General features: G+C 40.3%; 1 protein-coding gene across 3 annotated transcripts; it reads left to right on the plus strand.

Moving 5' to 3' along the window:
- The first annotated feature begins 301 nt into the window (after positions 1 to 301).
- arhgap17b (Rho GTPase activating protein 17b) lies at positions 302 to 25424 on the plus strand. Of its 3 annotated transcripts, XM_062438570.1 has the most exons (21): positions 302 to 657; positions 5085 to 5124; positions 14289 to 14393; positions 15084 to 15160; positions 15378 to 15489; positions 15795 to 15871; positions 16119 to 16221; positions 16638 to 16706; positions 16864 to 16945; positions 17553 to 17680; positions 18198 to 18309; positions 18403 to 18484; positions 18725 to 18805; positions 19513 to 19626; positions 19745 to 19836; positions 20045 to 20183; positions 21012 to 21290; positions 21895 to 22019; positions 22105 to 22515; positions 23348 to 23399; positions 24012 to 24141. In XM_062438570.1, the coding sequence occupies exons 1-20, from the start codon at positions 605 to 607 to the stop codon at positions 23353 to 23355; spliced, it is 2289 nt and encodes a 762-aa protein (XP_062294554.1). In that variant the 5' UTR covers positions 302 to 604; the 3' UTR covers positions 23356 to 23399; positions 24012 to 24141. The 3 variants fall into 3 exon arrangements, with proteins under 3 accessions (XP_062294554.1, XP_062294553.1, XP_062294555.1); XM_062438569.1 differs by lacking the exon at positions 23348 to 23399 and having other exon boundaries at positions 24012 to 25424; XM_062438571.1 differs by lacking the exons at positions 21012 to 21290; positions 23348 to 23399 and having other exon boundaries at positions 24012 to 25424.
- Positions 25425 to 25593: the final 169 nt, after the last annotated feature.

Consider the following 25593-nt stretch of genomic DNA (forward strand, 5'->3'; position numbering starts at 1 on the left):
ATTGTTTTTGGCTAAATATAGTCTATGTAATTTTACTCACAGTCTTCCCACATGAATCCATAAATATCTTATAAATAATCATCCCAATTATACACCGTAATACGATGTTCTATAGGCTGTGCTTCATGTGCAGACTAAAACTTGTGTGACTTTGCTGTGACCATGACAGACCAATAGCTGAGTCAATGCTTTTCTTTTCCTTTTTTTCTGCAAAGGTATCACATGTCACCATTGGCCCATGCAGCATACAGTAGGGAAGTAAAGGCACTTCCTTCTTCCTACCACACTGGTTGCACTCAAACCAGCCAGTTTAACAGGACTTCACGTATTCGTGACAATGGGGATCCAGAGGACTGACAGAGGCCGATTCATCTGACTTCTCTGCCGTCTTTCTGGAGAGGAAGAGTGACGGCTGCTGTTACTGGGTTTAACCAGGAAAACCATTCAGTTGTAGCGCACTAAAGTGGTCGGAGCGCAGCCCTATCTGCCACAATGGCTGCGACGTAGCGCAACTTTTGGATCCGTGGTGGATGATCGACAGCACTCCGAGGTGCCGCTAACTTTTACAGACTTGTAGGAGACACCGAGTAGGAAAATAATAACCATGAAGAAACAGTTTAATCGCATGAGGCAGCTTGCCAACCAGACAGTTGGAAGGTGGGTGTTTATTTTAACAGCATGCACTGTTTCAAGTTGATATATATATATATATATATATATATATATATATATATATATATATATATATATATATATATATATATATATATATATATATATATATATATATATATATATATATATATATATATGTACTTAGGTTGGCCAACAATGTTGCATTTTATAATATTTCATTTTGGTGTTTCCCTCGATTGTCATCTGTCTTTTTGTTGTGGGCGGTGTCAGAAGGGCTGGGCCAAGATTTTCTCTAGCAAATAATAGTTCATTAAGTTTAAGAAGCATCAGTTTAGTAATGTCAAGCAGAAGTTGAAGTAGGCCAGTAAAACAAGTTTGAAAAGTAAATGGGATGGCAGATGTGTTCAGTGTATAAAGTCACTGTAATGTTTAACTTATAGTGTGTCTACAGTAGTACGTTAGTGACTTCATTAGGCCTACATTTAGGATTGCAACTGATAATGATTAATCTTCATTAGGGCAGCGACTAACAATAGTTTTTATTATCGATTGATCTGTCAATTATTTTCTCAATTAATCATTAGTCATTGGATCTATGAAGTGTGAGAAAGTGGTGAAAAAAAAGTTTCACTAGCAAGATACAACCTAAAATGTGATGTTGTGTCCCGGTCAACAGTCCACAACCCAAATATATTCAGTTTACTGTCACAGAGGACTGAAGAAACCAGAAAATATTTACATTTATAAAGCTGGAACCTTTTCACATTGTTTTCTGGGGGGGAAAATGACTCAAAATAGTTGCCGAACATGTTTTATTTATAGACTAGTCAGTGAATTGACTAATTGTAGCAGCTATAATTTTAATCAATGTCAAAAAAGTCTTGTTTTATCACACCAGCAGTCCAAAACCCAAAGATATTTAATTCAAAATTTAAAAAAACTATAAAAAAGCAGCAAATCTGGTGAATATTTGGCATATTTCTGTTGACGGACTAATTCTTTCTAATAAAACATGTCCGGTGGAATATTTGTGGGTCCTGAAATATCTCCACCTTTCACTCCAGTAGGGACTGCAGTGCCCAGAGGTATCTATACAGTATTATTTCTACAGTTGTAGAGTAGTGTTTGCGCACAAGCACACAATCTATACCGTCTCCTTTTCCTCCTCTCCTTTCATCTCCGTTTCCTCAGGGGTTCCCAGCCCCTGCTCTCCATCAGCAGCTACCACTGAGAAGATGTATCCACTTACTACTGCAATAATGGCATCTGTAGATGATGTCCTCTTAATGTTTCTTTCGAAATGACTCTCTAACCAAAAAGCCTTTTGCCACTGGCCTTGGATTCCTCACATATATTCCTCTATATATTGTATAAGAGCTGTAAAACTCAATTGAGCTAAATGACAGCTTGCGTTCAAAGAGGCTGAAGTGTTTGCAAGCTCACACCCACTGTGGATTACGCTGCATTCAGTTAAACCTGCCACATATCCTCTGGTAAAAGCTGTTACCACAAACTGTTTCAAACAGTCACACGCCATCCTGCCATACAAACAGGCCCAGTGAAACTTGAAAGAACAGAGCTTAAGCTGGTAGACTTTTCTATCTATTTTACAAACCGCTGAATTTGTCTCCCCCATGGCAGTTTGTAATGATGTGGTTCTCTGTTTGGCTCAGGAAGGGCCAGGCACATAGAGTTTTTGTGGAGTAAGCATTTCCATGGTTGTTGTTGACGGGGACGCAGTGGACGGCTGGGGGACGTCTCGCAGCCACAGAGGGGTGTTTTTGTAAAAAGAGGAAGCCAGTTTGATGTACATGTGATTAATAAGGAGGAAGCATTTTGATTCACACGTAGTTGTAGCATGGAATGAGCTGGCAGGGTACAGTGATTATGAATACTTACATTCCTCTACAGTACTTAGGATAGATAAGCTTAAACAAAACTTTAACCTGGAATGAAAATATTGGCATTGAAATGTTTTTTAAAAATGTTTTCACTGCTAAAGTTTTAGCATTTGGATTGTGTTTGTGATTGACTGCTATGAATTAAAAGTCAATGTACATAACAGTACGTCGTACATTGCGCAGTTACTCCTCTATTCTAGCTTTTTGTGTTCTGTTTTCTTCTGTTTTCTTTCAGGGTCGCAGCTCCAGCATTGTGGGATTCTATTCTTATAACAATAGCTGCTGTTCGGGTCCAAGCTCTACTTCACTCAAATCAATGCTAATTCAATATTGATAGGAATCTAAAAGTTGTGCTTGTAGGTTTTTCCTTCAGAGGCGAGCCAGTGGAGGCTAATGTGTAATGCGATCATGTGGATCAGTGTGTAGGTGTTCAGGCTGTAGATTGTATCTCGTGCCGTCACATACGGCACATCTCTACCTTTTACGTGATGTGTCTGTTGATACCATATGAAAACCCCCTTTTTTCTATACATATATACTAAATATGAGAAGACAGAATTCAGGAAGCCACAGTAAATATAGAAGAGCACATGGTTTTGTTTTGACCATAGTCCAAAACACAAAAACAATCAGTAAGTTATAATCAGAGTATATTATCATTTGGGAAAAAGAAACCTTGAACCTTTGGCATTTTTTCTTAAATGATTATTTGATTATCAAAATAGTTGCCACACAAATTCTGATGATTGACTAATCCATTAATCGTCTACTTTTTGCAGCTTTAGGCTGGGTATCAATTGAATATACCTAATACTTACACTAACCTGAGTTATTGCACAGATACCATACAATACTTATTTCAATACCTTTAAATACTTTGAAAAACATCTAAGTAAGTGTTCAGATGCAAACTTTAAGTTTTAAAGTAGTCAAATAACTGACTTCATAAAAATGTCCTAAATCTGGCAGAATCGTGAATCAAATCTAATAAAAGAATGAGCCAACAATCAGACTTTTGATACCAACACTGGTGCTATCGGACACATTTGGGTCTGTGCAATAAAGGTATTACAGTACCCAGCACTTGCAGTATGTTAGACTGGCCTAACATCCTGCAAGTGCTTACAGAAGACCTGAACGTCAAATCATTGATTACTGTTGAATAATTTCTGCTTTCGAGCTTTGTGCCAAAATGAAAAAGTATATTTGCTGTCACCTCGACTACACTAAAAATCTCTGCTTGTGTTTAGACACTTCAGAATGCATAAAAAGGCGTTTTTGATTAACAGTGAGAAGCATCTCAGGCATTACAGTAGAAAGCCTCTATGTGGAGGGTGTAGCTTGTGAACATCTTATTTCTGAGTCTTACATAGTATTAGGTAATCAGTCCTGTGTGGGAGAGGGTTAATTGATCCCTGCGAGATGTAAATCTATAGTGTGGGCTAGGTCTGCTCTGGTGGAGGGAGGGAAGGGATCTGCAGGGATTTATGTGTGTACATGTAATGCGGGTGTGTGGTTGGTGTATTTGCGAGATATTGATGGGGTGAGTGATGACCTCGTTTGATGGTCTCACTAGCTCAGCAAGATTTAATCCAAGAAAGAGGAAGAAATGCACTGGAAGTTTGAAATTGCATTTAAAGAGGCGAGTGAGTTTTCTATGTCAGGTGTTTATGACATTTTATTAATGTTTCTTACATTTCTTTTGGAGTGATGTCAGTATCCTATTTTCCAGAAACGCTTCTACAGTGTGCATTGTGTTTTGGTGCATGTCAGGCAGCAATGAGCCACTTGGCAACCCCCCCCTTCTCCTTCTCGCACAAATACACACACCTCCCCCTTGTTGCCATAACAAACAAGGTAGAGATGTCACAACAGGAAGTGTGTCTTCGGACAGGGTGGAGGAATCCGACAGGTCCATCATGGAAAACAGCCACAGGCACATGTGGTGATGGGCTTGTGCATTAGTGTGTATCTCAAAAATTGTGATTTCACTTTGCAAACAAGTATATCATGTGACAACATTTTATTGTGGATTGAACCATGTGTAACGTAGCTGCAGGCTCACACAGTGCAAACTGCAGACAGGTTGGGCAAGATAGACTTTATCATCTTTTACAGCTGAGTTCAGCAAGTTAGTTCTTGTTTCGCTGAAATAAAGTGGTGCATTTGATCTATAAGAAAACACAGTATGTCATGGAGCTGTACTTTTCAAATGCAAAAGATTTAGCAAATAAGACAAATACTGTGTGATCGTGAAGCATTGAATTCAAAGTCAAATGCATTTCCTGTATTACTGTTTTATATATGAACTCCGGACATGACTGGAGAATCAGATCTGTACATTTTGTGGAGGTGCACTTTCACACATGTAGCACACAGCAGGAGATTGTGTCAGATGTGTTCTCCAGTACTGTAGATACTATGTTTAGTGTAAGCAAGAGGTGCAAAAGACAGGACATGGTGCAGCAAATGCGCTGCGGTTATGAATCTATGTTTTTAAGTGTTTTTTCTCAATTTTCAGTCTTTGATTTGTGTTTCTCTCAACAGGGCTGAGAAAACAGAGGTGCTGAGTGATGACCTCCTCCAGGTGAATATGACATTCTCCTTTATTACTCTTTGTTTACATCAACAGTTTGTGTGCTTCATACAGTCTGAATGTCTGCTGAAAGAAAGAAACATTTCAAGCTATGAAAACTGGAACGCAGTTTTAAACAGTCGTGTCAATAGTGTTGACATGGTGTTTACTGCCTTCAAATCATGCCTCAAAGTCAGACCATCAATGGTGTCAAACTGATGATGCTATTCTGGGATTAAATGGTCAACCCTAGCCTGGGGTGTTAAGATGCATCACAATATATCATTCTATGATGACATGCATCATGGACATCAGTTAAAAAAAAAAAAAAGCATAAGCTGGCAGATGTACCAGGTGTGGGGTTGTAATGGTGTTTACTGCCTTTCTTCTTTTATTTGTTCTGCCTGGTGAGGCATAATAGCATCTTCTGGGAATTTTCTTTGCATTACTAAATATCACTTCAGCTTGTAAAATGTGACAACAGCAGTATTAACCACGTCAGATATATTTGTGGCAATTTAACAGGGATATTAGTTAACAAGTTCAAACTGTTTGCTTTTTTTTCTTGATGAGGACATTCTCTTTTAGAAATATTTATCCTTCTATTTACTTTTAGGCCAGTAGGGATCTGTTGGCAAAACAATCAGATTGATTTTTTTAAATGTAAAATACACAAAATTTAAAAAAAAAAGAAAGAAATCTAATTAATAATGGTGTACTATACTAGAATTTGTTGCATGAAACTATGATCATATCACACATATATCATACTGAATCATGAGCTGACTGCATAGTTGCACCTCTAGCAGCTACAGCTGTGCCTGTAAGAGCTGGCACAACGTTTACAGGTTGTTGTAACTGTGTGATTCAGTATCTGTCACCCATGAAGGGTATTCTGTCCTCTGATTTCTAACACCACCTTATTTTACACCACTGTATCTCAGTGCTGAAACTACTCTTATAAAAGTTGATTTCTGGAAGAGTAAAATTCGGGAAGTAATCAAAGGACTTACAAGTTCTCCTTATAGGCTCTGTTAAAGTCATCATGCTTTAGCAGCTCTTGATGCCAAGTCCCCCTGCAGTCTTGGAGTACAACTGTTGGCATTATAAAGTTACTCTTGGGAGCCTTTCATTCAGTAATGACTCGCCAGCTCAGGGGTTTGGCAACTGTAGAAAAAGTGGCTCAAGGTTTTCCACTCAAGGCAAACCCTGGCAATGTTCTGTTATCTTGAAATCATAATGGATATGCGCTGTGCATTGAGTGTGTGTGTGTGTGTGTGTGTGTTGGGGGATGGGAGTAGTCTGGCTAGTGAAACTGTGAGATCACTATTTGGAAAAGAGGGTGAATAAATACGAGAGAAACCAAGAAGACAGAGCATTTTCGCAGAAGAAAGGAGCTTTTGTGGAAGGAAAGTAAAGGTGAAGTTAAAAGCTATGTTCAACGACTCATTCAGTCATAGAAGTCAAAGTTTTATGACATGCAGCAGTGAACTATGAACACTGTGTGGGTCGCACACACTGTAACGCACAACACAAACACTTGGCAGTGAAAAAATTAAATATGTCTTAAATTTGAACTAGTATGTTGACAGTTTTGCTGTAATCAAGACAAACAGTTGAGGCTTGGCTTTTGCTTTAACAGTGGTAATAGTTAAATTTAGGGATATATAAACATATATGTGTATATATATTTTTTTCCCCCGTTGTCCCAAAAGCACAGTGCTCAGACTGACCCAACCCTTCCAGAGAATGCTTTCTCTCGTCTTTGGTCCGTGTCCTGAACGACAGGAGCTTTGTGCTGTGTTAGACATTCCTTTAGCTCCAGCTCTAAGCGAGGAATGTGATTGTCAGGCGATCAGCATAGTGGAAGCGGCTTGGAGGTCTTTTGGCAAAACAACTTGAGCTCCAAGTTGCCTGTCAGAATCCGTGTTTTACCAGAACATGTTCTCCACATGGTTCATTTTTCAGATTTGCTACCTGATTACAGTCATCTCTGTAACATGTGTGGCTCACAGTTTACCGGCATAGTCCAGTGAATCAGTACTGGCATTTTAATTTAATCACACAAGCTGGGAAAGTTTTTCCCTGAAAAACATGAGCAGAGAAAGAATCGTTTTTCCTCTCCCTTTTGGTCCTGTTTCCCCCCACCAGCACGCCCCCACACCCCCTGCTCTAAGCTGTCCAACATGAAATTTGACACTATGATTTCCATGGTGTCGTAGTAGCTCTTTTTCATTTTTCCATAGTTCTTTTGCATTGGCTAAGGCGTTTATCTTGTTTGGACACGTCCTGCCTCAGTGGGAGAGTTGAGGAGGCTGTCAGGCTGCTGAATTGTATCACTGCCTGCCCTGGCCTCATACTGGGGAGAAAGTCAGGCTGGAACTGGTCCCATCTCTGTATTTGAATACAGTCGAGGATACATAATAGACTGTTATTGTTGTGGATAATGAAGCATATCCATATCTGATACTGTATGTTGAACAGGTATCCGCTAGGTAACCAGCTGTTGAGCCAAACAGAAAATTCAATAGTGGGTTTTCGCTGTCAGTGAGAACATCAGCTCAGTTTGACACTTTGCAGTAAAGAGTTATTTGAGAACATTGATACCCTTGTCACATCTGTATGGTAATAAAAGTAAAGTTAGCTTAGCATAAAGACTCAAAACAGGGGAAAACTGCACGCCTGGCCCTAAAGTAACAAAACCCACCTACCATCACCTCCAAAGCTCACTAATTAACTCGCTATATCTTGTTTGTAATTAACAAGAGTGTAAAAACGACACATTGTGGTTTCATGTGCTTGAATATTTCTTGGCCGGGACAGTAACCTGTGTTTGCTAGCCAAAGATTACTGCAAGAAGTTACTATAGCCCCGGCCAAGAAAGTGTCTGGCACATAAACCCCATATAACAGCAAATTGTCATTTTTACACTTTGGTTTTTGCACGGCTTAAACAAATAACATGCTCATTTGTGAGCTCTAGAGGTGCTGCTAGGCTGATTTTGTTTAGCCAAGCAGGCCAGCTGTTTCCCCCTAGCTCCAGTTTTTATGCTAAGCTAAACTAACAGGCTTCAAGGTTTCATATTGAATTAAGTGACAGACAGCTCCATCTATCCTCTTATCTAACTTTCAACAAGAAAGAGAATAAGCATATTTCCCTGCCTGTTTTTCAGGAAACATGACAATCTGGATCATTGCTGCATTTCAATCCTGTTTCTGTTTAAATCCTGCTCTGTCATCAGCTAACCAGCAGAACTCAGCTAAACTGCCAACAAGGTCAGCCAGTTAGTAATCTGTCAGCCAGCCAGCCCGTCAGTCAACCAGCTATCCAGTCAGCCAAAAGCAGCTCCAAGCCAGAAAACAAAACTGTATCCACCCATTTGGTTCCTCTGTGACTCACTTGATTTGTTCCATAATTTCTGCCGTGGCAGGTCAGAGGTCGCCTGCTCGTTCTGTTCGCTGCATTCATTGCTATCTGGAAGAAAAAAAAGATGGTAGTAACTGGCCTGTAAACCTTTGGACAGCTCCCTCACTGGAAAAGTGGGCGGAAGGGATAGTTTGTGTACTGTTAATTGTCAAAGTGTGTGCTTGTCTGTGCCTATGATCAGGGTGTTTTCCTGCTTTTTTTTTTCTCCCTTCAACTCTATGACTTCAGTTTGTTAGGGTGTGTGTGTGCATGAGTCTGTTTCCTTAATTGAGTGTCTCCCTGAGAGGCCACATCTCAGAAAAGTAATTAAGGGTTCTTGAGAAGTGAAACTGACTAATTGAAGGTTGAAGATGTTAATGCCTGAAATAATCATCAGACTTATTTTTTTAATGGAATATTTTTATTCCATCAACAGGAATGTACAGAAGATGAGTTTTCATTTTCATAATGGCAAATTTATACAGAAATAATCTCCTATTGACACTCATTGTTAAATCTAGCTCCAGTTTGCATTTGAGTTACAGAGCTAAGCATCTGATTTAAAAAAAAAAAAAAAAAAAAAAAAAAAAAAGATTTCCAGTCTAAAGCTGTTGAAATGAAAGAGCGTTTCCAGCATAGAGGTTGCCCTACATCATATATCTCTTCTGCCTATTAGAGGGCCCTAAAGTATATACATAGAGGGAATCCATGTTAGTTAAGAAAACTAAAGCTGACAGACTGCTTCATTCTGACACTAGAAAACCACCAAGCTGCCTAATCAACTTACAGGTTTTTTTCCACTGTGGCCACAGTGCACAATCTTCTAACTCTGACAAAAATTACTTTACACATCCACATCCTTCATTAACTGTAGCAGCACACACATTGTGTATATGCTCAAATATTCCTATGGTCTGGTTCATGTCGAACAAACAAAAAGATCTTTAAAGATTCACATATCTGAAAGTAAGAAAGTCTAAGTACACAATGATGGAATGATGCACTTGCTCTACATTATGTACAGGCTAACCACAGCTCTGCAGAATCATTACAGTTCTGGGGGATAGAAAATGACAGTTTCCTAGAGGTGGTGACATCATCAACTCATTGCCATGCAGAGAGGCATATTGGACTCACTCTGAACACAGTGGAGCCCTTTGGCATTAATGAAGAACTGAATTAGCCATGTTTCCTCTAATTTATCACACTTGACATAGGCTAACCCTAACCCTTACCCTAACCCTAACCCTTGTACCTTTGCCTTTGTAGAGCTTTATGTTTTTGTTTCTAACATGATTTTTGTGTTTGTGTGACACTGACTATGGCAACTTCCACCTTTTGATTCATTATCCAGTAGATTCGAAACCCTGTTCAACCAATTATCCAATGACAATTGTACACCAGGTTTCGGCGGTAGACTGTGGGGTTTGCCTCATGTCTGATGAAGACACAGTAGTGTTGAAACATTAGCCTGCACAATTAAAGGATGTGAATTAATCCGTGTGCTTCAGTCTCCTGATTCAGCTGCATTTATAGCTGGAAGATGCATGGATTACTCAATTTCAATTTATTGTAACTAATCATATATTTTTAAATTATTGGTTTACTTACAGATTGAGAAAGGAGAAATGTAATTTCTGGCTACCATTTTTGTTTCAATAACGAAAAAAAAAGGGGTGCAACTTGAAAAATGAGATAAAAGCCTTGATTATTATGCATTATACAGAATATTTTTCACCCAGATTGTTAGAAGAATCTTTGAGGATTCTTGAGATACTTTCAGAACAGCAGCAACCTCCTCGGTTTTTCAGAGGGGGCTGGGTATATTTAAAAAAATCTAATGCTTAACTCTGTGACAATAGTTAACCACAGTTCACACTTATTTATAATTTATAATAATTATATAACACTGTGGTTCAAGAGAAGCAAACCACTTAAAAAAGGATGTTTAAACTCTGTGACATTTCAAATGTGAATTGTACAAAACAGACTGCAATTTAATATCAAAGACATGCTATTTGTACTCTCTGGGGTCTTTCGGTGTACACTCACTGAAAACACTTTCAATCAGCAGAGACAATGCAATCACTCAGTTCATCCAGTCTGCTGTACCGCCCACACTGCAGTCAGGCCTCTTTCTTTGCTTCTTGGCAGCAAGTGTTGGAAGTCTGGATCCAATCGAGCCGTCACTAGATAGACCTAGACTTCCATGCATTAATCAGAGCTAGGGATCAGCTGAATTGTGAGCGAATCAATTGGATCCAGGCGAGGGAGCCAAGTCCAGCTGTGGTCTGGCGTGGAGCAACAGCTGCAGCAAAGAGGGAGGAGAGGGAAGAGCACAGACTCACATGCTGTAAATAGAAAATTAGTAAGGATAAGGGAAGAACACTTAGATGGGGATCAGACAGCAAATGAGGGGCACTCAGATGCAGTAACAAAGCTGGATGTTTACACCGAAACAGGAAGAGGAAGTGTATACTTAGATGACAGGCAGCTTGTTGGGCGTAAAATCAGACATGTGCGTGTACGTTCTAATCTTGGATCCCGCTACCAGTAAACTTCAGCCACAGCAGTTTGTGAAGTCTGTGGAGTAAATTGTGACAAACCAAATTGTGAACTAAATATAAGGTGTTAAAGTTGTTTTACCTCATACAAAACCCAATTTGAACAGTGTTTTTAATTTGCTACACTTTTGTTATAAGGACTGCAGTGTTTATGTGTTAACAGATTATCTATAAATCTTTACTAAAGACCTTTTTCCAAAATATATCAGTTTTTAGTCACTCACGTTTTTTGGGTCAAAGATATGTTATCACCACATGTTTGTGCATCTGGGAGCAGCAACTGTTTAGAAAACTGTCTCTAGTGGTGCATTCGTAACCTGATGCTCCAGATGGTTTGTAACACAGAACCATGTGAGAAGTGGACCTTGTTTAGAAAAGGGCAGGTACTTTCAAAAATTATTTAGCAGGTGATTGGCTGAACCATCTGTCTATCACTGTCCTACCTTGTGTTGGCTGGATTCGCGAGATCACAAGAGAATCCTCGTAGGACGCTGATTGGTCGGGACACAAGTGCCTAACTTGAGGCCTTGCGTGATCTCGTGAATCCAGCTGCCTCGCAAGGTAAATGCATTCAAGGATACTCTGACATCCGAGGTCACAGAGTTGGTTGACGCACAGCAAACTTTTTGATGCAAGCCAAAACAAAATGTACTCGTCTGAACAATCACATCAAGGTTCTTTTATTAGCTGTTTTGAAACTTTTGGTCATATCACCTGGTCTTCATCAGCAGATGGAGTGAGCCCAGTTGGCATTCCATTTTTTTTCACATTTTTTATGAGCACATCAAGGACTTCCTGTCCCAGTTGGCTTAATTGAATTGACTTTCAGAGTTCATTTTAGACCTTGACAAAAAAGTTCTACCTCAAGGTCCATTTAATAGCTGTTTTTGTAGCTTTTGATCAAATGCTGTCAATTGCAATTTCCAAAGTTAAGAATGGATCTCCAGTGTCAGTGTTTCCTTGGTTTTTTTTTGTTTGTTTTTAAAATTTATTTCAGCTTTTTAGCATACCGTGTTTTTCAGCAGTCAACTCTCACATTTTGGATGTACGATTGTTGTTTAATGCGCTAAAGGTTTCAGCTGCATTACCATGTGATAACGTGACTTTAGCAACTAAGATGAATTCTTTGTTAAAGAGCTAAAATATTATTTGTGAAGGATTAATATGTCAGGAATGTTTAAAGTCTCTACAAGGGGTGAATGAATAGTTTCACATTAGTAAAGTGAATTTAAAACACTTGCTGCATGGAAGGTTGAAAATCAACCGGAAGAATGGGATAATGCAGTATAAAAATGTACACCGTTTGTAGTTAAGGAGGTAAAATATGCAAAACCACAAGAAGTTCCATATAATACATGCTCATGAGGTATAACTACTTGATCAGGCCACCATCAGACCTGCAGTCAGAATGATTCATGCATTCATCCTTCTGTTTCATATTTGTTATTAGTATGTATACAAGAATAACAAAGGCACTTACATGGTACATTGGTGTCAGCATTAAACATGTTTGTTTACACCCTTGGAATTAGAATTGTGTTTTTGAGAACAATCAACAGTTACAGAATTAAAACCAAATAAACTATACAATGTTTAGATACTGAGATATAATCTATATAAAATGATTAGACTGACATGACAGAAGAAATACATAAATAAAAAATAAAAAATAAATAAATAAATAAAAAAAAGGGAAAAGAAAAGAAAGAGGGAGTGTGTGTGTGTGTGAGGGAGGGGGGTTACATTGATGCAAAAAAGTCCATAATCGGTTGCCATTTTTTGTAAAATTTGCTCAAGTTCCCCCTTCTTGAATATCTAATTTTCTCGATTTTCAAAAAGTACATAACCTCTGTAATCCATTGTGTACTGGAGGGAGCAGTTGTGGATTTCCAATTTAGAAGGAGGTGGCGTTTAGCAATGAGTGAGGTGAAGGCTACTACTTCCAATTCTTTAATAGAATATAGGGTATAGTCATCCGGAAGACCAAAATTGCCAATGTGTGGTGAGATATGAATAGTTCTTGAAAATACCTTAGACATGGTGTTGAAATAAATTTGCCAAAAGTTCGACAGAGCTGGGCAAGAGAAAAACATGCGTAAGATTGCAAGGTGTGCCTCCACATCTGTCACAGACATCTACCATATCTGGGAAAATCTGTGCCAGCCTAGTCTTCGAATAATGGCATCTAAATACAACTTTAAACTGTATGAGGGTCAGGCGGGCACAAATAGAGGTTTTGTGAATGACCTTCAGTGCAGATTCCCACCAGTCTTCATAAAAGACCAACCCCAACTCACGCTCCCAAGTCTCCTTTGTTTTGATGGGTAAATGGTCATCATATGATTGGATAGAGCTGTAAACCTTTGAGATTAAAGACCTTTGTATGGGATTAAATTGTAAGAGTTCACCCCATGGCTGCTTAGGTGGGAGGTGAGGGAAGTTGGTAAATAAGGATTTTGCACAGTTCCTCACCTGGAAATATCTAAAGAGATGGGAGGGTGGAAGACTGAATTCAGTAACTAGATCTGCAAAAGAACAAAAAATCCCTACCCTATAAAAATCCTCAAAACATTTCAGTCCCTTATCGTGCCATAAGGAGAAAGTGGGATCAGTAAATGTGGGTTTAAACACAGGATTCCTTAACAATGGGGTTAGAGCTGTGGGAGCAGTAAATTTAAACTGTTTCCTAAACTGAAACCATATCTTGAGTGTGGCGTTTACCATCGGGTTGCAGGTAAGGCCAGAGGGGTCATGCATTCATCCTTGATCATATCTCTCCATGGAGTCTGTATGTGTTGAGACAAATGTTCCCTGTTCTCAGTAAAGACCACAATCCATCAGTCTGTACTACTTACCTACCATGAGTCCCTCCATCAGTGCTGCCTGTTGTAACACCGCATGCTGAGAGACGGGCAGAAACACGAGCGAGACAAACACAAAGCATCTTCCATCATCGTTCAGTAACAAGAGCAGGATGGAAAGTTTGGAGATGGTTGTTGGCTCATGCGGCATCTGTATTTTGATTTGTTGCTCTCACCTGTTCTGTTTCCGTTGAACAGGAATATGCGCGCTCAGACGATGAAACCGTCACTACACAAGTTTCCTTCATCCCGTTTTAAATCGGTCAACTGAACTCTGCTCGCTGTTGGCCTGTTTTGTTTGTTTCGATTTTTATGACATGGAATTGAATGTGTTGTGTGTGTGCAGATCGAGAGGCGGTTGGAGTTGGTGCGTTTAGTGTCACACAACGCACACAAGAAGATGGTGTCCTGTCTGCAGGGTCAACTGGGCACAGACACTGAGAAGAGACATGTAAGAAACAATCCATTTCTCTTTATCAATCATTTCATTCACCATCTGGACTCTGAACACGCCTTCATAGTTTGAGCTTTCATTAACTTATTTCTGAAGCACAACAGCAATAAACCATACACCTCTAAGCACACCTTTAACATTTTGTCAGCACAGAATGTAACTCATGCAGAAATTAAATAAGGATGACTCATTGACATCATTGTCAGCATTAGCAAGGCCACGTTATCTTGTGCTGTGAGCACATAACATCTCCTCTTATGTAACACATAGATATGAGAGAGACTCAGGAGAAAAATATTCAGTACTGGCAACCTTCCAGCATTTCTGTTACTATCCCATCCACACAAACACACACAAATAGAGGGAAACACAAATCTGATGGGAAATGACTGTTTCATGCTACGTTTTCACACTTTTATATTGACTGAAATTGTTTAAGTACATGCTTGATATGCCCTCCAGTATGATAAAAGAAGAAATAAGCAATGCTCCTTTAGAAAATATTGAATAGGCTGTTTGTTCAGTTAAGGCAAATCCAAATCACAAAAGCAAACATGCCAAGATAAAATAGACAAGCTGACATATCAGGGAAAGTGTTGGTGGCATTCTTTGCTATACTTGTATCCCAGTAACTACATTGCATGCTGAACCTAATTTGCTGGTCTACTTATGTTTGCCCCTCCTCAGAAAAAGCTGCCCCTGACGATGCTGTCTCAGGCAATGCAAGAGGGAGGCAGTCAGCTGGGGGATGAGAGTCTGATCGGGTGAGATGGAAAACTTAACCACAAGATCTTATTACATGCAAAACCAGTTTCAGAAGCATTTAAGGACATATATTAAAAGTAATTTTTGGATTGAAAGGAAGGCGTATGGTCCAAAAAGGACCATACGCATGATCATTTTTCTCCCTGTGAGGAATGGAGCGTTGGCTGTCGTATTCATATACACTCCTGCATGCGTGTTTGTGTTGTGTGTGAACAGCAAGATGATGGAGGTGTGTGGAGATGCAGAGAACCGGTTAGCCAGCGAACTGATGCAGCATGAAATGCAGATTGAGAGAGACATCTTGGAACCTCTCAACCAGCTGGCAGAGGTAAAACGCAGACACTGGCCAGACACTTCATACTGTCCATTGGAAATTTGTATTGTTTGTGGCTAAGGAAGCTATTTTTTAAATGAGCCCTTCTTTTTGTTTATATGCAGTAAACATGTGTAGTCATACCGTGTGTTTAATCTTATAATTGTGCCAAAGTCTCCATGGCCTATGGCATCTTTTTGTGTTATAATACAATTCTGAATAATTCACATTCTGAGAAAACTTTCTCATGGGAAAGTCATTCCCAGTGCTGATTTTGACTATGTTTACTCATGCTGTGATCCCCACTGTTTATCCCACAGGTGGATATTCCAAATATACTAAAACAGAGGAAGCAACTTGCCAAACTGGTTCTGGACTATGACTCGGCCAAGACGAGGTACACTTGTTTATAGTCAGTTTTGTAATGTTGTGGGCTGTAACGTCTTCAACAGATTTAAGTTATTTATTAATTGTCGACTTGCCCTCTTTTTTTCATGGTTGACTTTTTGAAAACCAGTTTAAAACTTGCCCTAGCCTATAGACTAAAGATAAGTTTGCATCTGTGATGCACGGTTATTAAAAAAAAAGTTAAACTTGTCAAATAAAATACACTCATAAGTGTGTAATAATTTCTTGAACTGCAGGTGGTACCAAGCAACAAAGTCCAGCAACCCGGCCATGGCAGCTAAGGTTGACTCTCTCAAAGATGAGATGGACGAGGCTCTCAACAAAGTAGAAATATGCAAGGTAGGTTTATATTTAAATTTCTCGGCAATGCAAATCTTTTTGATTTACCACTTAGAATTACATTTATAATATAAAATAACATTCTATCACACAGCAGAACAATGTGGTCCTAATTACAGTGTTGTCAGTATGCTGTATGTGCAGTGTTTAATGTAGACATGTTAAAATGAATAGCTATACCTTCCAGCCAGGGCCTCTTCATCAGGTCAGGGTCTTATCTAATGAACTGGCTGAACAAAGGAGGCATTGTAAAAGGAGTACATCAAGAGCAAACATACTATGCACATGATTAGGATCATGTAATTAAAGGGTCATTGCTTTGTCATCCAGAGTTCACCTGTGTCTTAAAGAAAAGTTGCTTTGTAAGGTGCAGCAGAAAGTTTAGGATTGTAATCTTTTTTTTTTTCAACCCACAGGACCAGCTCTCTGCAGACTTGTACAACTATTCCTCCAAAGAGGGAGAGTATGCACAATATTATGTCATGGTGAGTGGCTTTGGTTTAGTGTAAATGACCTGCAACTGAAAATGGAAATGTGATGCAAATATTCCACTATAACAGCAATATTTGATGACACAGAACGACTACCTGCTTCCCTGTATGCCAAAGGTTTGTGTATGTGATTTATGTTCATGTATTGCAGTTATTAGAGGCCCAGGCAGACTACCACAGGAGGTCTCTGGCAGCTTTGGAGGGGGCTATACCCGCCATCCAATCACAGCAAGGTAAACAGCAAGGCATGAATCAGACATTCATTAAATCTGTAAACAAGATAAGAAAATGTAACCTTTCGTCTCACTTTTTACTTACTCATTAAACTCTAATATAGTTGTAGAGCTGAAATCCATCTGTGTCCAAGCCCAACAAGCTTATCCTACCTTGTTTGTTTTCACCTGTTCCGGTTAATTGTGCTAATAAAGTAAATAAAACAGATCCAGCACAATGGAAGCAGACCATTTCACAGTTTCCAGATTTTGTGCCTTTGTCACAATCGCAGTTGGAAAGGAAGTTGCATAATTCCGTTTTAAACTTTTAAATATGTGTGAAATGACAATCTTTTATTTCTATCATAAAAGCGCACATTTTTTTCCAAGACTCTGTGAAATCAGGATTAGAACTCATTTGTTTCAGAGTTGCCTAATCCCACATTTGCTTTTTCTCTGATCCTGATAAGTGAATTACTAACATCTAAGTGACATACATACTGTGCCACAGAAAATTTCACACAAAAGAAAATGACTAAAATCACATTTTTATCACACCAGTTTCTGTCCATGATGTGCAGAATAGTTGACTAAGATTAGCTCAAAAACCTGTGTACCTGTCTCCTAGACTCCTGGATGGAGAAGCCAGCGTTTGGCACGCTCCTGGAGGAGCACCTGAAGAGAAGTAACCGTGACATCGCCCTGCCCATAGAGGCCTGTGTCATGATGCTGCTGGAGACCGGCATGAAGGAGGAGGTACGGGTGTGCTGATAGAGTGGGGGAGAGAGGGAAAACAATGAGAAACTTTGGTAAAATAGGGCAGAGTTGAAGCCTAATTGATCAGGATTAGGGCATAAATTGCAACCATAAAAATTAACTGCTCCTCTGGAAGGAGATGTGGGTCAGGACCAAGGTTAGCATTGGGGCCACAGGAATAAGCTCTGTATGTTTGTGGAGGCATCTGCTATCCATTAAAATGTTCACCATTACACTTTTCAAATGTAGTCTCATGCTTAGACTCCCCAAGGAGCATGATTTAAGACATTTTTATAAACGGAAACTAAACTCTGTCTGCTACTCATCCTGAAAGACCCACATCTCTATTGGTGATGAAAGCAATTCCTCTCTTGACTCAGGTGGATGGGGCACTTAACTTCTTCGTTCCTGTTACCAACCCAGGCGCGCTTCTTTAATTGTAGGATGGAAACCAGTCACCTGTACCTGTTGAAAAAAACAACAACGTTCAGCCATTTTTTCTGCATGCTTCTCACAGGGTCTCTTCAGAATAGCTGCTGGAGCTTCAAAACTGAAAAAGCTGAAGGCGGCACTGGACTGTTCCACCTCACAGCTCGAAGAGTTCTACTCTGATCCCCATGCTGTCGCTGGTACAACCTCTTCTACAAATCCGCAAAAAGTGAAACCATCTGGTCCAGATCATTTTCTCATAGCTTTTCTCTCGTGTGTTTTTTTGCACTCAGGAGCCCTGAAGTCGTACCTCAGGGAACTTCCTGAACCTCTAATGACTTTTAGTCTGTATGATGAGTGGACAAATGCCTCCAAGTAAGAACACACACACACACACACACACACACACACACACACACACACACACACACACACACACACACACACACACACACACACACACACACAGAGCTCTTTTAATATCCTGTAAAACACACTCAGTCAGTGCTAATAAGCATTAAACACACACCTGAAGCAGTGTGTGCTCAAAGGCTGCTTTAGATATTCTGGTACTTATGTAACGGGGAAATATTTTGTGTGTGTGTGTGCTTTCAGTGTTTCTGACTCTGATAAGAGGCTTCAGGCCTTATGGGTGGTATGTGACCGTATGCCAAAGACTCACAAAGCCAACTTCAGGTAAGAGCATCTTCTATTGTTTTCTACATATGTTGTATAAGGCACTCAGATGATGCAATACATCATATTGTTACCAAAGAAACAGTACGTTTAGCAGAGCGAGAGCAGCAAGTGCTTCATCTGTGTGTCTACACAGGAGGTGTAAGCCGGTACGCAGGCTGTGTAGACAGTAGGATTGATTGACAATGATATTGTTAATACATAGACACATGCTGTTAGACTGAGTTTCTAAGAAACAGAAGTGAATGTGTGGAGTTCATTTCTGTTCTGTTTCCACTTTCAAAACTGACACAGCAGATTCTAACAAGTTGAAAAACAGAAACCTGTCTTACTAAAAGTCATTCCTTAGCTTTATGAGAACAGTCGCCTCTGCTTAAAATAATGATTACCAACCTGGAGAGTCTGAGAGATCAAAGATTATAAAATAGAAGTGGAAAAAACAAGGACTGTCATAAGAACATTAAAACATTTTCTGAGTTTGCTCTAGTTTCAGTTTTTTAATTATGAAATATTGGATTCTTTTACATCTAAAAATGTTTCAAATGCAACAATCCAAGAAGGTAATTTGCTGCTCATAACTTGTGTCCATATTAAGAATGTCTCTTTGCTTTAACGGATCACAAGCTCTGCTTAAAAGATCAGTCAGCCTGTGATGAAAAACAGCTGTGGATGCTTGGGGATTGTAAAGCATCCCTTTACTGTTGCAGGTATCTGGTGAAGTTTCTGGCCAAACTGGCTCAGGACAGCGACGTTAATAAGATGACTCCCAGCAACATCTCCATAGTACTGGGACCCAACCTGCTTTGGGCAAAGACTGAGGGGTGAGAACCTTTTACACTCTTCACTTCATATTCTGTTATCTATCTGAGTACAAAGTGAAGCTGAGGTTATCCAAGCCGACCTTCCCTTCATTATCTGTCCATCTGTGGTTGTATTCAGGACGCTGGCCGAGATGGCGGCAGCTACATCTGTCCATGTGGTCGCCATCATCGAGCCCATTATCCAGCATGCTGATTGGTTCTTCCCTGAAGGTAAAACACCTCTGTTTGGTGTATTTACAATTAAATGACATCTGGGCAAACCTTTTCTGCTGTTGAAGTTCAAATAATGTTATTGAAAGCTCCTGAACTCTGATGCACTGATGATATTTAGCTCTGTAAATTAAATGCAAGCATTGGAATATCATTATCACTAGCAAAATCTTCATCAGTCTCTTCGCTACCACTTTCTTGCTTCCAGAGGTGGATTTCAACGTGTCAGGCATGTTTGCCTTGCCCTCTCACCCTGCAACCCCGGAGCCTGAACCCAACCTGGACAGGAAACGCCCTGGCAGCCTGGTGGGGCAGGACGGGGAGAGTCACACCCCCCGTAAAGACAGGTACCTGTCCCGGCCCAACCTCAGCCTCAGCCTGCCCCTCACCCTCCCGTCACGTCCCAAGACATTGAGCAGGCAGGAGTCACGGGGCCCAGCAGTGTCGGCCCTCTATGTAGTGGCCAACGAGTCCATCACAGTCACTGAAACGCCCACTGAAGATCTGCCCTGTCCAGACTTCAAAGCTGTGCAGTAGTCCAATGTAGTTCCCATGAATCCACTTGCTGATAAGTAAAAGAAGGGAATGATGTTTCGTGTAATTTTTATAACAGATTTTTGTCGTGTTTACGTAAGTTCAGCACAAACTAATCACTCACAGTATGTTTTCCTCTAGGATGGTACAGAGCATGTTGAAAAAATGAAGCAGGAGACATTTTGAACATTTTGCAATGTTGTTGGGATACAACTTCTTGTCTAGAGTTATATTCTCTTTACTGTTTACTGTTATTCTTGTGTACTCTTGTGTTATCTCCTTTATTTCCAATTAAAGCTTAGGTCACCCTGTAGGTTGCTGGTTTTATGTTTTGTGTGGGCTTCCTCTATTGCATTTTGTATGGTGTGGCATCTGTCTCTTCTGTCCCTGCGGTGGCGTTGCATTTCAAAGTTGTTCTATTTAAAAAGGTTACTGTCATGCAGTTTTATGTCCTTTTTTGGGTTCTTCTTTCTGACTTGGTTTCATTTAACTCAGGAAGTGAGTATCTGTCTGCCTCTCGCACCATCTCTCTCTCTGTCTCTGTCTCTTTTTCTCTCTTTCTCGGTCTCTTTCACTCTGTCAGACAGTGTGTGGTTTGCCTTCCTGAACTCTCTCCCCTCTCCCCCCCCCCCCCTCCCTAGCACTGTTAACAAACAGCCGGAGCCCACCCCACGTAGGGCCAACACTGTAAATAGAAAGCAGCCACAGCTAACCTCACCCACCTTCCAACCCCCACCGCCCCGTCTGGAAGCTACCCTGCCTGAGCCCCAGCCCCAGGCTCTGCACCCAGCTACAGAGGCTGAGCAGCCTGGCCTGAGTGGTGCTGGTGGTGCTGCTGGCATTGGTGGTCTGGGTGGTGGGGTCCATGTAGCCACAGTGCAACCTCAGATTGTAGCCCAGCTCAGCGCAGAGGAGAGCAGGTAAGGAGCGAGCTGAGGTAGCAACAATCCTCCACCGCCTGCTCGCAGCCAATCAACCAATCCGGAGCTCGCCCGCCCTTTATGTTTGTCCTGTGTTTGATTGGTTGTTTGTATAAAGCCATAAAGCCATATGAAGATCAATGTCTTTAATATCATAAATTTGGCTTCATGCTAACAAATTACGAATGTAATGCAACAAAAATCATGTGATGCTTTGTTTACAGGCGAACTTTATCGTCCCCCTGCTTGTTGTGATGATTGACCAAACTTAGACTGTTTTAAAAAATATACTTGCCTTCCTTCCTGCCCAGCTGTCAGTGTGTCTGTCTGGATGTTTGATTACTTTGTGGCATCTTCTGATCTTGCATACAACACATTACCAAGCTTAGTTCAGCCTTTTGAACGAACTTGTTTTCTGATTTTGCATCCTGTCTCTACTCTTTATATTGTTTTTTTTTTTTTAATGAATCATTCCTCATATGATAACCTCCCTCCTCCAATGTAATTAGTTGTTTGTGTCATGCATGAGCTCTTGCACTTATGTAGCACTTGGTCGTTGAATGTAAATCACAGTTGAACATTTGGATCTGTTGTATTTCCGCAGCCCAGCCCGCGAGCTCATGTCCACCCCGCCTCCCCAGAGGAACGGTTCAGCAGCCAATCTTACAGTAGGAACCTCACACACTCAGGGTGGGTCCAGGGGGCCCAGTCCACATATGGTCCGCAGAGGTGAGAGAATGAACATTTTCACCCTTGTCCTTGGCATCACTGATATTGATAATATCATGTAATAATTGTTAAAATCCCTCCGAAGGCACCAAGAAGCAAGCCCCAGCCCCACCCAAACAGGCCAGCCCCTTCGCATCCCAGTTTGGTACCCAGACACCCGGGTCCCCTCATCACCCGCCCATCACTCCTCGACGTTACACTGTCAAAGAGAACCCCATCCACGCCCCGAGCCACCCACCCCCGCAGCCTCCTCAAGCCCACCAGGCTCAGGGGGAGTCAGAGCCCTCTCCCCCCAGCACTCCAACCCCTCCAGACACTCCACCTCATGATGGACCGCATTCCACCCCGCTGCCTGCCTCCCATTATGGATCTCTCCCTCGCCCCGCCAGGCCAGCTCCCAAGCCACGGCCCCGACCCAGCATGCCACCTCCCCCACAACCTGCAGCAAATGATAATGGTAATGGCATCTGCAGCTCCGCTTCCAAGATCATAACAGGTAAAATGCGTGACCCCTCTGTCTCACAGATCCTTTTTCAAATACTTTTTATATATATATATATATTATTTTATATAATACATTGTTGTGGATAGCAAAGTGTGGTTTAAGTTAGATTTAAAGGTTTGCAATTTTTCAAGTCAGTCCTAAAATAATGGTGCCCAAATGAACACTTTGTGTAATCATTCCTCCTATATATCTTCTCACGGTCGGTAGGAACAGGAGGAATGGTTACAGCGAACCAAACCGGTTTCATTGTTCATACGGGCAACTGACTGTTGTTTTAAGACAGATCTGAAACATTGTGCACCTGTCCTTTTTTAAGAAAATAAAAATGTGCCAAGCAGCTTGAATGAAGAAAGGATAATAAAATTTCAGTGTACTTTAACCCAACAAAAATATTGCTGCAAGAAGCCCTACTACACAGTATGTGTATGCTTGTGTACTGTATGATTGCATTATTCCTGTGGTAACTCATCTAAGAAAGTCAAAAACAGTCAAAAAGTAAAGGAGTCTTCTGTTTATGCAGCTAGCAGGTATTTTAATAAAAAGTTTTTGTAGTTACATATGTTATAAAACACTGTGAATAATGAAGTTGGATCAATAAGAACACATCTTAAATGTCAAACATAATTTTCTTTGTGTAGAGCGACTGAAATCGCCTGCTGATCTTCTACTGATACCTCATTCATAATTGAGTGACCTCAGCTTCCTGTCAGGGCATTACTTTATTTAGCTTTCGGGCTTTTGGTTTCACTGTTTCTTAGCGCCTCACACACTAAATATGACTGTGGTGATCTGAAGCATGACAGGATGTGTGTAAATATTGCAGATGTCTGAGCTGCCGGCCTGCCTGTAAGATGAGCTTTGCAAGGCAGGTAATGGTAAGGATCTGATTGGCTGATGCGTTGCTTCTGTGTCCACTGCATGTGTGTGTATCTGTGTGGGGGGAAACAAAGAATGCAGCCATGTTTGTTATTGTTGCCGTACACATACTGGATACATGAATAATGTATGATAGTATGTATTTGTGCGTTTGACTTGCATTTTAACTGCTGCTCAACAAAACTAACATGCTTGTGATTCTTGCACCATCCCTGATGGTGAGGTTGGATGGCTTTTAACTGGCTGTTTTCCGTGATAACTAACATGCCCCTAAACATACTAAACTAACTTTAAACTGACAGTGTGCTGTTATTCTGCGCGTTCTCTTGCACTTCTTGAACAGATCCATGTTGAAAAATTGTAAAGATTAACACACCAAGGATAATCTCCAACTGCATCCACCTCGAAAACACACTCACCTGGTACTATAAATGCCATATTGACTTGAGTTATTAATTAGAGCAATCCTTGGTGTCTTACTGAGTGTGTAAAGGTGTTGTGTGTGTGTGTGTTCCCCAAAAAGTCTGTGTGTGTGATTATGGTTGAGTTTGATTGATGTCTTGAGACATTTCTCAGCTGATGTGTTTGCTGACCCTACTTGTCCTGTATAGACGGAGGCCTGGTCTTTAAGGGGATTGGACGAGCCCTCATCCCTGAGGTGATTGTGGACCAACAAGAGGAGAGCTCTGCTGGTCAAGAGCCCGCTGCCACCGAAGACCCGCCCCTAGTCCCTCAGATCCGGACAGAGAGCACCGCTCTGTGAAAAACGAGGGATTAATCGCTGTCATCGAAAAACCTCCATCATTCAGCCGATTTGAATGTTTTGTATCCAATATCAGGCAGGTAACTCAAAAGCAACGGATAATCTCGATATTTCCACCCTCAAACTCACATATCTGGAAAAAAATGGCTGCATTCTCTTCTGCTACACTGAGACTCAAGCTAGAAACCTCATCTTGCAGTGGTGGTATTAACCACAAAATCCCTTTTCCAGCTATCACTTTCCATTTCAGACTTCACATCGAACTGTCTTTGCTCTACATTTTGAGTATTTTGAGATTGGACTGCAGAGGCTTGCAAGACTCAAACATATAACCTGAACCATTTAACAGCTGAAGTCAGTTGTCACATGCTTCTTTTCCAAATCTTACTATCAATACTATAAATTCAATAATATGAATGTTTTTTGGACAGAAATCTGTGAATCCGGCACCAGGTCTGACTGCATAGACCTAATAACTAGTTAGTTGTTTTTTTGTTTTTTTAATTCAGCAGCACAGTATGTGTTGTGTTAGCCAGCAACTCTTGATCTATTTATCTTGAAACACAATCACATTCTGGCATTTTTCATTTTCTAATATTACAGTTTCAACTAGCCAAATGGCCAGCACACTTCAGCACCACACTGTAAATGACCAAAGAAGGCTATAGGCCAAAGGAAATTAAATTCAAATTTACTGCTGCTTGGCTTATACAATGGTTTTTAATGACCAAATATTTTGGCAAGAGTGCAATATAAAAAGCAGTAGTTTTCCAGTGGTGTCATCTCCACAGCACATACACACTCATTTTTGGTATTCCAGGCAATTTCTTTTTACTTCATGGTATTTAATAATCTGGTGGAGTTCAGTAGAATTACATTTGCATTTTATTTTATTTCAACCTGACCTGATTTACCAAACTCAAAATAGCTTTAATGTACAAGATTACTTTTTATTATCAAAAGGGATTTGTTTTCTCACATACTTGTTGTAATTTTTGAAAAATATTTTTAATACATATTGTAGCTCATAAATGATCACTCCCACTCAAGCATAAAGCTATGACCAAATATAGCCAAATAGTTAAATTCTCTTTTGTGTATAATTTTTACAACGGCTGACGCTGACAATCTTTACCTTGTTGGGGTATTTTTTCAGCTCTTTGATGATGTTTTTTTGTATTTCTTTGCAGCATTTGTATGGTGGTTTTTCTGCACATTTTGCATCATTACTCTTGATGATTAAAGATTGTTCAGCATTTTACTGCGTTGTCAGCTTCTTAACACAGTTTTTTTGTTGTTCATACAAATTTAAAACGTAAACGTGTAAAATGTCACCTGCAATCAGTCATTATGTATGGATGTTTTTCAGTTATGCTGCTTTTAACAAACAATGACATTACCATTGTTTCGAGGCAAATACATTTACAAAA

Source organism: Scomber scombrus, chromosome 18 (assembly GCF_963691925.1).
Source record: "Scomber scombrus chromosome 18, fScoSco1.1, whole genome shotgun sequence".
In the NCBI taxonomy this organism is placed as follows: Eukaryota; Metazoa; Chordata; class Actinopteri; order Scombriformes; family Scombridae; genus Scomber; species Scomber scombrus.

Excerpts from the sequence above, each read along its gene's own strand:
- arhgap17b (XM_062438569.1), top strand. The coding sequence starts at position 605 with ATGAAGAAACAGTTTAATCGCATGAGGCAGCTTGCCAACCAGACAGTT. Across the intron at positions 15,872-16,118 it reads TATGACTCGGCCAAGACGAG|GTGGTACCAAGCAACAAAGT; the intron begins GTACACTTGTTT and ends CTTGAACTGCAG. Across the intron at positions 21,291-21,894 it reads CTCAGCGCAGAGGAGAGCAG|CCCAGCCCGCGAGCTCATGT; the intron begins GTAAGGAGCGAG and ends GTATTTCCGCAG.